Source organism: Poecile atricapillus, chromosome 1 (genome assembly GCF_030490865.1).
Source record: "Poecile atricapillus isolate bPoeAtr1 chromosome 1, bPoeAtr1.hap1, whole genome shotgun sequence".
NCBI lineage: Eukaryota > Metazoa > Chordata > Aves > Passeriformes > Paridae > Poecile > Poecile atricapillus.
The window spans coordinates 129346757-129361115 of record NC_081249.1 but is presented as its reverse complement, the minus strand read 5'-3'; the positions used below and the strand labels follow the sequence as shown (position 1 = coordinate 129361115).

At 38.9% G+C, this 14359-nt stretch overlaps 1 protein-coding gene across 2 annotated transcripts in view; it reads right to left on the bottom strand.

The window, feature by feature from the left end:
• Positions 1 to 933: 933 nt before the first annotated feature.
• Positions 934 to 14359, bottom strand: part of NAV2 (neuron navigator 2) — a 209604-nt gene continuing 196178 nt past the window's right edge. For both annotated transcript variants that reach the window (XM_058848472.1, XM_058848480.1), the window contains 9 exons: positions 13868 to 13963; positions 13555 to 13723; positions 11552 to 11787; positions 10247 to 10401; positions 9720 to 9791; positions 9051 to 9247; positions 8744 to 8862; positions 4910 to 5113; positions 934 to 4580 (listed from right to left, as the gene is read on the bottom strand). In XM_058848472.1, coding sequence (XP_058704455.1) covers positions 4455 to 4580; positions 4910 to 5113; positions 8744 to 8862; positions 9051 to 9247; positions 9720 to 9791; positions 10247 to 10401; positions 11552 to 11787; positions 13555 to 13723; positions 13868 to 13963 — 1374 coding nt within the window. In that variant the 3' untranslated portion in view covers positions 934 to 4454. The remainder of the gene's footprint in view (positions 4581 to 4909; positions 5114 to 8743; positions 8863 to 9050; positions 9248 to 9719; positions 9792 to 10246; positions 10402 to 11551; positions 11788 to 13554; positions 13724 to 13867; positions 13964 to 14359) is intronic.

The following is a 14359-nucleotide window of genomic DNA, read 5'->3' as shown; positions in this document are numbered from 1 at the left end:
AAAAAAAGATAAGTGTATAAGACAGTGTGTATAGAACAGAGAAAAGAATAATGTGGGAAAGGGGCAGGGCAGCCAAAAAGGGAAAGGAAAGGAAGAATTCCTGAAAGATAATAAGCATTTTGGCAGTCCAGTATGGATTCAAAAATTGTCCAAGATCATGGCAGAAGTATTTTCCAGGACCAAGTCTAGGACATGCAATTCTGTGAATCTAAGGCAGTTTACAGAACACGGAAAAATGTGCTTGAGCATGTCCAAAGCAATTCTGCCTCTGGAAAACTGCTGTGGAGGACAGACAATGCCTACATTAAAGATCAGCTCTGAGCTACCATTTACACTGCTGTGCCATTAGGAGTATTTTTGGATTGAACAAACTGGAGTGCAGACCATCAGTTTTCAACAGAACTTCTCTATTGTTTTTTTAAGTTTTCTACACATGAATCTATCCTACCAACTTTAATCATTCAAATAGGTGATAAGTGGACAAGGAATTGTCTAAACAGGAGTAAGTCTCCAGAAGAAAACCCAAAACAAACCCTTTAGATTTTAAGTGCAGAGGTGTTTACATTTATCCTTTCCGAATAGAGAACTTTTACTTTTTTTTTTAGTCAGAGTATTTATTTGCCATGAAGTATAATAGATTCCTACATGTTTTTACTGACTGGGTATTTATTAATGTATAACCATTATGTGTCTATCAAATGGGTGAAGAGGAAATTGGCATACTGTCTGGAATATGAAGGTTGTCCAGAGGGGTGGAAGGTGCCCCTGGAAACATTCTAGACCAGACTGGATGGAAAGGTGAGGCCTGTTGGCACCTCCTCACAAGTACTTACAAAAAGCCAACAAAACCAAAGGAATGAACCCCACAATCTTCAAATGAAAAATTATAAAATGGTGATTAGAAAGGGACAAAAAGTTCTGGGAAGCCACAAATCTGAATAAATAAGCATCAATTTTATTGAATCATGAATAATTTAAGACTGGTACAATCATAAGCTTTATTCTCCATGACACGGGGTGGGGAAGGGGTAGAAATGGTGAGAGTGAGAAAGGAAAGGCATGATCTCAGACCATTCACAAATTCCAATCCTAAATGAGAACTGAAAATTAAATAGGGAGAGGAGCAAATGGAAAACATCATAAATGTACACAAAATACTCAATTCCTAGTTTTCTCTTTAAAAATGGCTAGAAAAAATTCATCAAAATGCAGCACTTTTAATCAAATATTTACATTTCTATGTTACAATGAAAAAATGTACATCTTATAGAACATATTTCATAAACTGTTCCACTGGAAACGACTAGATCAAAACAGCAACCTTCCATTTAATATCAACAAAGATTTTTTTTTTGCTTTGTTTTTGTATATTATTCTTTTCTTGAAAGAAAATTGCCACATTTAGACAAGATTTCATACACATAATATTGAAGTTAAGCATCAACAATGAAATATCAAGTTTGTTTCTTTCAAAACGTACAAAAAGGCTAACCAACCCCCTCTCTCCCCTTACCCAAATAAACCACATTTCATTTATGGCCTGTATCATTCTTGGCAGATCTGAAGGAAAGAAAATGGTTTATTCTCCCAATTTATAACTCAACATGAATGTTGCATAGAATCTTGCATTTCTTGTTGATATTTTTTTAAACAAGCCAACTTTGTAAGGAGGAGAAAAAAGGAAAAAATAAAAAGAGGAAGTGTTTTGAAAAAGCCTTAAATGCGAAGAAAGTCACCTAAGAAAGACTTAATCTATGAAATCTTGATAAAAACTAAGATGTGTGCACAACAGGTAACCCTGCTTCCCGAAGTTTCAGAAAAGACACGGAATAGTGTGATGCTCAGAATGTCTAGCCTATTCAAAATTGCCTCTCTCACTTTAAGCCAAGCTAGTGTCAATAAAAAAGAACAGATAACAGAAATTTCTTCCTGAGCTTAAGCACAGGATTAAACATGAGAAAAAAAAAAAATACCCCGTTCCCTACAAATAAAACACTACTTTAAACAGGTCTTTTAGCACTCAATTAAAAGTCAACTGAGACATTTTCTAGGATATGAAGTCCATTTAAAGCCCTAGCCCTGCAACTGGGTTTCTTTTACAGGCACATGCTCTGTCTGCATGGATTCAGATGGGGGATTAGGTACCAAAATTCACATTAGTAGCAGGTAAAGTCAGTGCTGGGGAGCAGAATTGTCAAGACTACTGGAAAAATCAACTCCTCTCAAACTCATCATCAGCATGCTATGGATTTGATTCTATACAGATCTAACCCATTTTTTTTAATAGTACCAAGAACTGGATTAGGAAAATTGGCTGAGTAACCCTTCTTATTCCATTCAGTGAAATAATGAAGTCAGAGTTCATAAGGTTAAAACAGTAACAACACCAAGCTCTTCCCCCCCCCCCCATTAAAATATTTAAATTTTTCCTTTTACAATATTTTTCTTTTAAAAAAAAAGTAATCAGCACTTAGAAGTTGTAACAGAAGCAGATTCAAGACCAGCTTAGAAAGACAAAGTACAGTTATATTACAGAAAGTCATGAGGTATAATAAAACCATCCTCTCAAGCTGAGTCACAGAAGCACGAACTTGTCTCTTAGGTTGCTTTAAACCCACAAGCTCTTGAAAAAATGTTTGTAGTAAAATTTCTTCCTTTACATTAAAAACCAAGCATATTCCTGTAATTTATTAGAGTTGAAAAGCTTCTTTTGTCCCTCCTGCATGGATAAAACAGCTCTTCAGTGATTTATTAGCTGCGGATTGACATGAACCCAAAACGTTATCTCATTTTCCTCCTTTTTTGTCACATTTAAACAAATTCTAGTATCTTATACAAACAATATTCACAGCAACTTATATTTCAAGAGATGACTTTAGCCCTGTTTCTTTAAATAAAATCCCATAATATACAGCACTAATTTAATCAAACACAATTAGTACAAAATAAGGCATCACTTTTAAAAGTCAGCACCAAAGGAGAGCTGGAAAGGCTCATATGAATCCCTCCTGAAGAATGAGGTGTTGGCTGAGGTACAGCTGACATGCTGGGGATGGTGGTATCACCAGGAAAGTGCAACTCTTTGGGAGGTGTTCTTGTTCCCCAACACAAGTACAAGCCTTAACACTGATACTGTAGGTGTGTGCGTTCACAGAGGAGGAGAAACCAAACCAGGTTCACAGCTCTGCCACAACTCAAAAGCATGGCACAGTTAAACTCAAAAGACACAGTACTCAGTACCTTGTATTTTTTTTTCCAGACCCGAATACTGCTAAAATACAATTATTTTTTTTTTTTTACTTTGCAATCAAAAAGAAAAGTCATGGAAGTAAATATTGTCACCAGAGTAGCACTGGAACTGCCAAAGAGCTGAATTTTAATTAACCCCCTTATGGTTGTGCTGATTGGAATGAAACCTCTGAACAAAACCCAAAGTTTTTAGAAAACAGCTGTAACATTTCATGGCAAGAATTAAAAACGGGAAGTCTGACTCATCCCTTTGCAGGGGTGTAGCTCGCCTCTGTGTACAGAGCTCACTATACCTGTGCACTACCAAGGGTCCTTTGGAGCTGTAGGACACCATGGAGCACAGTCCTGCCACTGACTTCTGTGAAGGAGGGAAGCTCCCTCTTCTCAGGGTGGATTAGTGGGGTGTAAACGCCACAGAAGTCAGCCCAGCTGGTGGTGTGGATGCAAGTAGGAAGAAAATTGGGCCCTGATCTTTCACTTGTAGCAGGATTGATTGTTACACAGTGTTTGAAAAAAACCTGATTTGTTCAGACTGTATATATATATATTTATATATTCCTATTTATATATATAATCTTTATAAACACACAATGAAAGAAAGCCAAGGTCTCAGACTGGCGAGGAGAGCAGCGCTTTTTGTTTTAGTTTATTTTTTTCCTTTTCTATTTTTTTAATATTTATTCAAACTTCCCTGTTTTGCAGCTTTGCCTTCACTGAGTATTATTACTGAGAGAAGCGATATTGTTATAGCACCAGAACTACATGAAGCTGAGTTTAATCCATGAAGCTGATTGGTAAAAGTCCAGCCCTCACATAAATGTGTTTGATCAGAAGCAGCATAGGCAAATATTCCCTTTCCCCTCTCTTTCCAGAAAGTACATGGCACAAAGCTGTTTGCTTCACAGCTGTGAAATTGCCCCCCACCCCAGTCCCTTTGACTTAGTAATGATGATTATTTTTAACATCTTCAGGATCTTAAGCATGAGAGCTTACAGCAACTAAAAGAAGGAAACAAAGGAGTAGTGCAGTTCTCATCATTGTCAAAAGAAAAACCATACAAAGGTCACTTGGGTTGCCTGCACCCAGGTTCAAGATTGCTCCAAATGTCTTGTTCTTGCAGCTCTAATACTGAGATCCTTAGCCCAGGAACATGAGTCTGTGATCAGAGCTCCTGCCAAGTGGAAACGACCTCTGTCTGAGGGAGATCACAATGTTGACTCCAGAGAGGAATCCAGGATGTCATCATGATGGCTGTTGCTGTTGGAGTCGCTGTCGTAACTCTGGGGACTGGAGTAGTTGGCTGCCTCCTGCAGTCTCATTAGCATGTTCATCTGCAAAGGCAAGGAAGTTCATGATTACTCGTATTCTGAGGTAGGAACAACATTAACTCCACACAACCGGTTACAGCATCATTCTCTTGGCCAGTGAGCAAGGAAGAAAAGGGAGAAACAAGTGGGGTCAATAATGCTGAGACTTAGAAAAGAGGTATTGACTGGAATCATAGCAGCATTCAAGTTACTGATAAAACACAGATTTTCCAGTAAAGGAGAAAATGAGATGATTGAAGGGACTAGTCTACAGCCATAGACCAGTTCCCATTTCTAATCCCTAGAAACAAGGCAAATGAAATAGTTCTGCTGTTCCAGAAATGACAGCTTACCAGAGGATCTCCTTCAGCGTCACTGACTGGAACTTGTTTGCTGGTGGAGCCTTCCCGGGACACAGAGTAGCCATCAAAGCCCACATCCTCGGGCCGCAGCTGGAGCAGAGGAGGCCACTCGTGGTGCTGAGGGGTGGCTGCCCAGGGGTAGGTGTCCATTACCCACTTGGCAGGATCCTCCCAGGGTGCTCTCCTCCCATACAACTGAAAGAGCACAAAACCATGTCAAACATTCCAACCATCTTATCCAGTGCCTACCTAACCAAAATGAATGTGCCATGAGTCTTATACTTTGCAAGCAGAGCTGAACATGAAATTTTCCTTACTCTAAGGACACACAAAGCCCTTTGTCATGGCACTGATTTGGAAGGAGCTGACCACCTTCTTTGAGACTGCAGTGCCTTTCTCTTGGCACCAGCTGAAGGAAGAAATGGCTGAAAATAACATCACCTAATTAAGTCAACCTAAACAATGTCAGCACACAAAAGAAGCCATCAGTGCTGACATCTAATTTGCACTGGCAGCTACCTTACAAACTGCCATCCATGGAACGTAGAGGAGGAAACATGAGATCTGACATTAGGCAATAATGATGGATGTCAAGGCATAAAGTTTTCAAGTCATATTTTTTTCTTATTCAACTAAGAAAAAGCACCAGCAGTATTTGTCTATGGTCAGGTTCCTAAGTAGGCAAGCTCTGTTTCAAAAATGTTTTTTGAAACAGAGCTTGGAATATGTATGGAATAGACTGAGCTACTGAATCCCAACTTGTATTCCCCCTGTTAAATTCCATTTGCCTTAGCTAGACAACACATTCATTTTAATGTGTTGTCATGACTTCCGAAAGCATAAATACAACTAAAAGTGGCTGTAAAACTTTTATATCCACTTTATAAATATCACCATCAACATAATCCAGCAACTGGAGTTTATCTCTGACATTTTGTCACTGTCCCCTTCCTTTAACCCCCTACACAAGGATAAAAACAACAGTCTAGCAAAGAAATTCACTAGTTCTCTGATGGATCTAGGACTATCTCACTTTCCTCAATACTATTTCTCCTTGGTATATTTTTTGTGGGTTTAGATTTTGCATGCACAAAGTATGAAATTGCTCTGAAAACCAACCCATGGTGTGCTGTGAAGCAGGAGGGAGCAGAGGTGCCAGCAGATGGTGCTATGCAATCTGAAACACAGCCTCCACCGCAGCCCAAACCCTTCATCCTTCAGGCCTGCTATGTTATCTTCCCAGCATAATGGCTTCAAGATGTGGCAAACTAGATTTCATATTTTAATCTCGTTCTCAAATTCACAATGATACATGTAATTTCTTAAGTGGTGAGGATTTCGTATTTTTCACATCTTTTATCCTGCAAAAGTCTGAGTGGATCTGAGCTCAGGAGAGACTAAATGAGTCACAATCCTTTTCCACGGCAACCAGATCTATCCACCCCTCCCACTGTCACTTTTCCCAAGGAGTAAGTCATAGGACAAGGATGGAACATGTTGCTCCACAAAGCATGAAAGAAAAATCACTGGAGTATGAGTGACAGTGGCAGGAAGCCACAGGAACTCTGGGTCTTCTTTTTGCTGATGCTGCATTCTGTACTGATACACCAAGCAGGAAGAACGCAGGTTTTATACAACCTTCTAATTTTCACGTCCCTGTTTTGAAGAACAAAACAAGTCAGCTCTCATGGGAGACTTGAGAAGGCTGATTTAGAATAGAGGCTAGACAGAGTTAAGAATAGAGTAGGCATTTATTGAAAGGCCTTAAATACACCTTGGGCAATACAAGAGCCCGGCCAGAGCTACACCTAAGATGGACCTAAAAATGGTCACAAAAATAGATGACCAGTCACAAGGTCTCTATATTTTTGTAAGTTTTGGTCTATCTGCATATCATATGCAGGGTTAATTGTCTAATAACACTCCAGGTCATGAAGTTCCATACTTCTTGTTTTCCCTCTTCAGCCTACCATTGTTTATGCTTTTGGGCCTGAAACTAGCAATGATTGTCTTTGGTATCAAGCTAGAAATGAAATTATTTTGTCTACCTACCCTGTGAAGAGAGCTCACTAACACTGACTATGAAGTTCAAAACTACACACCTAGGAATATGAAAAACATGAAAACTAAAACAGGAGCAATTATTGTAAGGATCCATTTGGCTTGTTTGTATTTGACCCAAAATAATTCTCTAAATGAGAAACAGAAATATAAAAATAGCTGGGAGCAGATCAACAGAGATCAGAGAGAAATTAAGAGTCCACCTTTCCTTTCTGGCAGGCAGTTTCAGGAAAGAAGATGTGCTCTCAGAGTTTTTGTGGGCGTGAGGAACAAAAAAACAGCCCCAGATGAAACACACATTTGTAACATTAGTTTGTTCATTAGCATCACTCTGGCTACTCTTTAAGTACTAAAGTGCATCTTCTTATCCATCAACCAAACAAAAGAAAAATTATTTAAATAGGGATGAATTAGTGCAATCTGGGGAAATGGGACAGAAGGGGATAAAGAATCTAAAGCACAAAATGAGAAACTGAGGTCCTTACATGTGGAACACAAGCCACTCAAATACCCTAAGATATGGGATGGAGGATGGAGATACTGGACAGCACAAGGAAGCTAAAGGATGGCTTTATCAATTGCTCTCTCTCTTTCCCCACTTCCATTACTAATGTTTCAACGCTTTCCACACATACTGATCAGTGATATGAGAGCTCCAAAACCCAGTACAAGGAGCCTGTGCATTAATGAGAGTATCAGTCTTCTCCATTTCAAGAGCAAACAAAGTCACCTGCTCTCCTTTCTCTTGTTTTAGGTTGGAAAGATTCCTGGCTCCCATTACCTTCCTTTATAACAAGTTTTATGTTAAATGGTTCTCCTGTTCTATTTCTAGCAAAGTTCCCGAGCATGTTTTGTACTCCAGGACCTATTGTTTTCCTCATGTCTAAGTGTCTACCACAATTGTCCCAAAGAAAATGAGGTCTCCAAGTACTAACAAATTTCAAATGGCAGCTGTTGTTTGCCCAAGTTTTACCCACAACTTGGATAATTCATGTATTTCACAAATTTGTAAAAAGCCATTAGTAAAATATGGTTCTAAACCATATTTTAAATAAGATGCTGCTGGGCTTATTTTGTAAACAAAGAGCAGGCTATTAAAAAACCTCCTTTTTTCCCCAACCTAAATGGCAAGTCCATAACAATTCTCTGCTGAACCCTCCTCCCAATTTCAACAAACTGCATAGTCATACAGACACCAACAACTATTCCAAATTGCCAGATTATGAATCAATTACTAAGCACAGACAATCAATGATGATTTCATTTCATCCTCTGAAAGAATTATGAAGGAATCTACTAAAAAAGTCATCTTATGTTCTACGAAGTAATCAAAATGTCACTGATACTCCTCCTGTCACTCATAAATACATTCTCTCCATACACAGCCTTCTTCCTATGCTGAAAGATTTGATGTCCAGAGGAAGATCCTGTATAACAAAGCTAATGACCACAAGCATATTTTTCTGATGCACAGGATAATTTTAAGGTGTGCTTCTGGAACAAAGTATTGAAAGGTATTTGTATGTCTAATTCCCTGCACTGAAAACATCAGCAGTTTGGCATCTAATCACTTCTTCCACTTTCTGTTTCAAAAATGCTTGAGGAGACTGGTTCTGCCTGAAATTATTGACAATTCTGGTTACATTTTCATAGACATGCAGATATTCAATGTGCAAAGTTACAAAAATGTTGCCACTACTGAGTTTTGTTGCCTTTTGAACAGATCCCATTCTAGACCCATGATTTTTCCCTTTGCCTGCTCACCTGTAGCCCTTCTCTTACTGCCTCCAGAAGATATGGAATGATGGAGTAATTCCACAAGTCAGTAAACCAAACTCTAGAACCATCTACATCTATTGGACAGGAGAGGAAGAGCCGTGGACCTGGAGATGGAAATTCAGATATTACACTCAAATCACAGTAAGCATCAAAAATATTGATATTATCTAAAAGTAACATTTTAAAGAAAGTCTTTTTTACATGATATAGCACAAGGAAGTGTACAAAGATACACCTGATAAACAAGAAAATAAAATACATATATTTACATATGCCTGAGCAGAGTACTTACCAATAGTAACATCAGAGGAGCTGTGAGCCTCCAAGAATTTGTTCAGATGTTGCCAGACCTTGGGAATCCAATCAATAATCTTAACCAGCTCTGCATTCCTCATCCTGCCACTGATCTCTGTTTCAATCAGTTTTCTTCTCAGGAAACGGCCAAGAAAGCCTTTGACTGGCTCAGTGTGGTTTGCACATAGCACCCATCTATGGCAGAACAGCAGAAATGGCCATTATTTCTCTGCCAAGCTACTGAGTGTAACTGTTCCTGACTAAATTTCCTATTTCCAGATTATCAGCATCAAAATGGGCTACTCCAGTCATACATGTTTTTCAGCAAAAGTTACTTTGGAATATTTCACTAGATGAATCAATATTTATTGTGCACTGTTTCAGCTCACTTGTCATTAATCTGCTTTGTCTAAATATTGTCTTACTGAAAATCTGGTAGGAGATCAAATATCTTAACAATCCTCTGTAAAACAAAAGCTTTATGAACCCAGCTCCTTTAATGACAGCACCATAACCAGGCTGCACATGTCAGGGCAGCAGCCAGTAGCAAATGGCATTTCTCTCTCACTTCGGTATTTCAGCTGATAAGAACAATTTCAGATGACTCAGTAGCCATTACTTCTTTGCCAGCCCACAAACATGAATGAGAAACATGAAAAAACAGTACCTGAAATTATGGTGAAGTTGAAGATTAGGTGTGGAGGAGGTGGCTTGGTTCATTGTGCCAATAATATATGGGCTATTGGGAGAAAAAAATCAAGCAAATCAAACTTGTGAACAAGTTTTAAGTAAAACCTGAACATTAAAAAACATTATTCAAACCTCTTTTACCAAAGAAGGTTTTGTAATTATTTATGACCAAATTCTCCACTGAGATTCTGAGAACATCAAATTCTGAAAGAAAACCAGAAGTCACAAAACAGGACCTTTCACTACAAACGGGGTTTTACTACTAATGATCTATGTCATGAAGCAAATACAACTAGTTTTTACTTACTTATTTCAGAAAAAAAATTATAATTTTATGGAGGAAAAAGATCCCTCTGAAGCACTGTCCACAATATGGACAACCTGGTCATCTTCCTCCACATTACTAAATTAATGTACACTTTGGTATTGTGATTGGATTTTGCAGAAGCAGTGCTCTGAGTACAGGATTAACATCTGCAATGTGTTCTGATACTATTTCTTTACCATTTGTGGTACTTGCAGTTTAGGAGTCCATTAAAGATTTCTCCTAGGGAGCTAACATGGTGCAAATTATCCAAAATGATGACAAGAGGCATATCCACAGCATTATTTTCACTGTTGCACTGATCTGCCAGGTTGGATAGGTACTGGCGGAGTTCCTGCAAAGCAGATATAAAGAAAAGAAGAAAAAAAAATTCTTCACATTTCTTAAAATAATCAATTAAGATAGATAAGCTTGGTAACAAAATCTAAAGCAAAAGAGTCTGGCATCTAACAAATCACACATTTTCTATCAGAAAACGGAACACACAGTTTTCTTCCTCTTTTGTAGGTTATGCTGAAGACTCAGAGACTGTACCAGAAATCCTGTGCGAGACAAGGGCTTTAGGAGGGGTAATATTTTATAATTTAGTTTGTGGTTTTTATTCATCAATGTCAGACCTAAGAGGTCTGAAATGTATTTTTGTTTTTCACAAACTTGATCAACTTTCCCCACACCAAACTGAACTCTGCACTCCACCTAGATTTGTTATATAATCTTGCAACTGTGTTTCCATCAAAATACAGCTGACAAAACTAATCTGGAACAAACCATCCCTCATCAGAGGCCAAATTTGGATGCTTTCAGTAATGCTGGAAAGAAGGACAAGCTTTTGGTGCTGCTGATGAGTGGTTGAAATGCTCTCAGCAGCTTCAAAACATGTCTGAAATCATATCAGTGGTTTAAAACCACAATTTCAATCATCCCATTCCTCCAGAGGAAAATATGCCTAAGGCCATCAAATATACAGCTTTTTTTTTCTTTTTTATTTTCTTTAATCTAGATGATCACTGGAAGTATATTAGGCAAAACCAGCAGCACATAAAAAAGTGAAGACATGCCTTACCTGCCCAGGAACGTGTCTCCACAACAGCCCCTCTAAACTCAGCGCATGATTACAACTGCTGATACCTGCAGCTGCAGAAGCTCCTGACAGCCTGGAGATGCATTTGAGGGCTTTGGGGAAAGTGCCCACATGCAATAGGGATTACTTAAGTCTCTGGCAATTTTATGCAGGTGTTTAACTTCTTGGGAAATTCTCAGGCTCCTAAACACTTCAAAATCATGACACCTTTAGGTGTTTAAATACACACCTGGAAGCCTGCTGTTCTAGACTCATAATCAGGTGAATCTGAAAACCTTCAAATATTGTTTCCTTTAGGATGAACATAATGCTTTGAAAATAAAGGGAAGTTCAGAATGAGAGATTAAGAAAGCTCTCTCGTTTTGGACACATGGTTGTGCGAGGATGGTTTGTGCATGCTCACCTTGCTGGATTTGTGGTCGACATTGAAGGTGGCAATGGTGCCCTCAGCCAGCTCCCTGCCCTCCCTGAGGACCATGTACTCAGACAGGCGGTTGGCCAGGTAGGTTTTGCCTGTGCCACTGGGGCCAGACAGGATGATCCTCCTGTGTTCCACCAGCAGGGATACGTAGCGCTGCAGGATGGGCTTGGGGATCAGCGACTCGAACACTAGCCCATCCAGGCTGTTCTCACAGATACCTGCAGCATGGAAACAGGCCTCTTTTAGGGGGATTTCCAATTTTTATCCAAATTGGCCTGATCAAGCTGTTCTTCACTTCAGAGTTAAACCCCTTCCCCACCCTGGTATTCCTTGTGGTTGAGAGAGGCACATATAAAGCTGGAGAACAAGTGCAGGGGTGACCTGCACATGGGCTTAGCCTGGATCCTCCTTCAGCCTGTTTAAGTCCTCAGCTGCGTCTCTAAGGCCCTTTGGAAGCTGCCACACCAAAGGATTCCAAGTCACCACTTTTCAAGCACAAGCCATCCATTTTACAACATTTCACCACACATTCACCCAGAATGTGCCTGTTTACTGTTGGACCACTAAACAAAAAAACCCAAAAAAACACCAACCCAGTTATCATCAACTCCCCCTACTTTCCCAAATGCTTGTAATTGAACTCCTCTGTATGCTGATGGTTATCTCCCCTAACAGAAAACTCCTACTGATAAGCATTTATGCCATGTCAGCACTTTAGGCAGAATTGGCTCAGGCAAAGTACACAGTGCTTCAATATAAACATCAGGAAGGGAAGCTGGCAGATCACCCAGAGAATGTTTGCATCTCAGTGGTTACTTGGACTATTAAATATTTATATAAATATTCATATATTTTATACCACAAAGATATATGTAAGTGATTTTCCATCAATTGATTAAATACATTTCTATTTTATTGAAAACTGTTATCACTTATGAACTTTCAAGGCACAAATCACACCAGTGCAAGTTAAATATAAACTCAAATTGCAGCTTTACAGACACAGGTAGACCTTTATTCAACTTTATTCAAAATATTTCAATTTGAAATTTTGCAGATTTTTCAGATTTTTGACCGGACAATGCATTTTATATAAGTAGTAATCTTGAGTTCATGTCAAGCCTCAGTAAGTTGATGTATTTCACAGTTTATTTTGTCTTCCTGCCCACTCGTTTACTGTACAAGGCAACTTGGTTTTTCCACCAATATACAAAAATCTGCTTTCAGTTAAATTTCAAAGTTGATCTGAAGAATGTTTGTCACTGCTTTCAAATACCATCTGTCTGCAGATTTCACTGGTCTAACTTTGAGCAAACTGATATATGTTCAAAATGCATCAGTTGAGGGTTTTACCCCTGAACTTAGCTTCATAGTATAGTTTTCATAAAAAAATGCTTCCCTGAGAAACCAAATGAGAAACACAAATACTAAATTTTTATCACTATTACGGAATGAAATTGATGGGGATTCTGAAAACCATACATTTTGAAAAATCCAGATTTTAAGGTGTTTCACAAAATTTGGGCTCCCTCCTTCCTGGTACTTAAGGAGGGACCCTTCAGCAAGACCAATCAAGCAAATGAGTCAAGATTTATTTTTTTTTCACCCTCCATGAAGGAAATAACAACTATAGCTGTGATAAGGAGCTAATGAATTTTTGAGGCTTGATTCATTTGGGAAGTACTTTGCTGCTCAAACAGTTCCATTGCATCCATGATGGTGTGAGGTCTTCTCCAGGACAACTGAGTATCTGTGGAGTGTGTAATTATTCCTAGAGTTACAGGTTGAAAACTTGCTGAAATTACAGACTTAGCAAGTCCCCAAGTGCTGACTTTATCAGATAAAAATAGAAGGAAGTAAATAAATGGTAGGAACAGGAAAAAGCAGTGCAATAAAAAGTTTCTACTCCTCTGAGTTTCTTGGCACAGAAAGCTCTAATAAAACTCAACAGTGAAAATTCCACCAGTCAGGTCAGGTGAAATTACCTTTGATAGTAACTGAGATGGTGTTGTTTTCTCCAACCAGGTACCCACAGGGCAGCAGCTCTGGGGTCTCTGCACTGTTGGTGCGCTTGATTTCCCCGATGCTGTAGCCCAGAACACTGTCTGAGTTTAGCCCCAGCTGGCTCACAGGATCCACGTGGATGATGTACTCCTGGGGCGGAAAAGGGACACAAAAAGGCATCACTGGGGTTTGTTTTCTACTGCAACAGTACTTAATGCACAAAGTTAAATACAGCTTGGTACCACCAAAACCCCACCAGAGAACTCGAGCTCACAGCATTTTGTACCCACTGACCTTAAACAGGCGTCTCACAACCCCATCCAGAATATCCCACTTGGTCTTCCCACTGACTCCAATGCAGCCTATGAGGAAGGTGCGAGGCCTGGAATCCTAAAGGCACAGGAATAACTCTATCACTCAAGTGTGGTTAATGTAATTAAAATGCTAGCTTCCCTGTCCCCTCCCATTTACTTCTAAATAATGGTGCATCCTTACTACTTTATATGGTGAATTCTGAATGAATATGGAATCTTTTTCACATGACAAACATTTTTCAGTGTTGGATCACAAATCTAAAGAATACTTAGGTGTATGTGATGTTAAGTTCAAGGTATTTATTAATCAATCCATGAACAATTCAAAAATCTCTGAGAGGATTACCGTTTAGCAAAGAGACAGAAAGATTTTTAGGAATATTCTAGATAGAAAAGTAGATGTTGAGTTTATTCTTCCATGACTTCATAATCAAAGATGTTACATTTGCAAAGCTTATCCTATTTATTACTA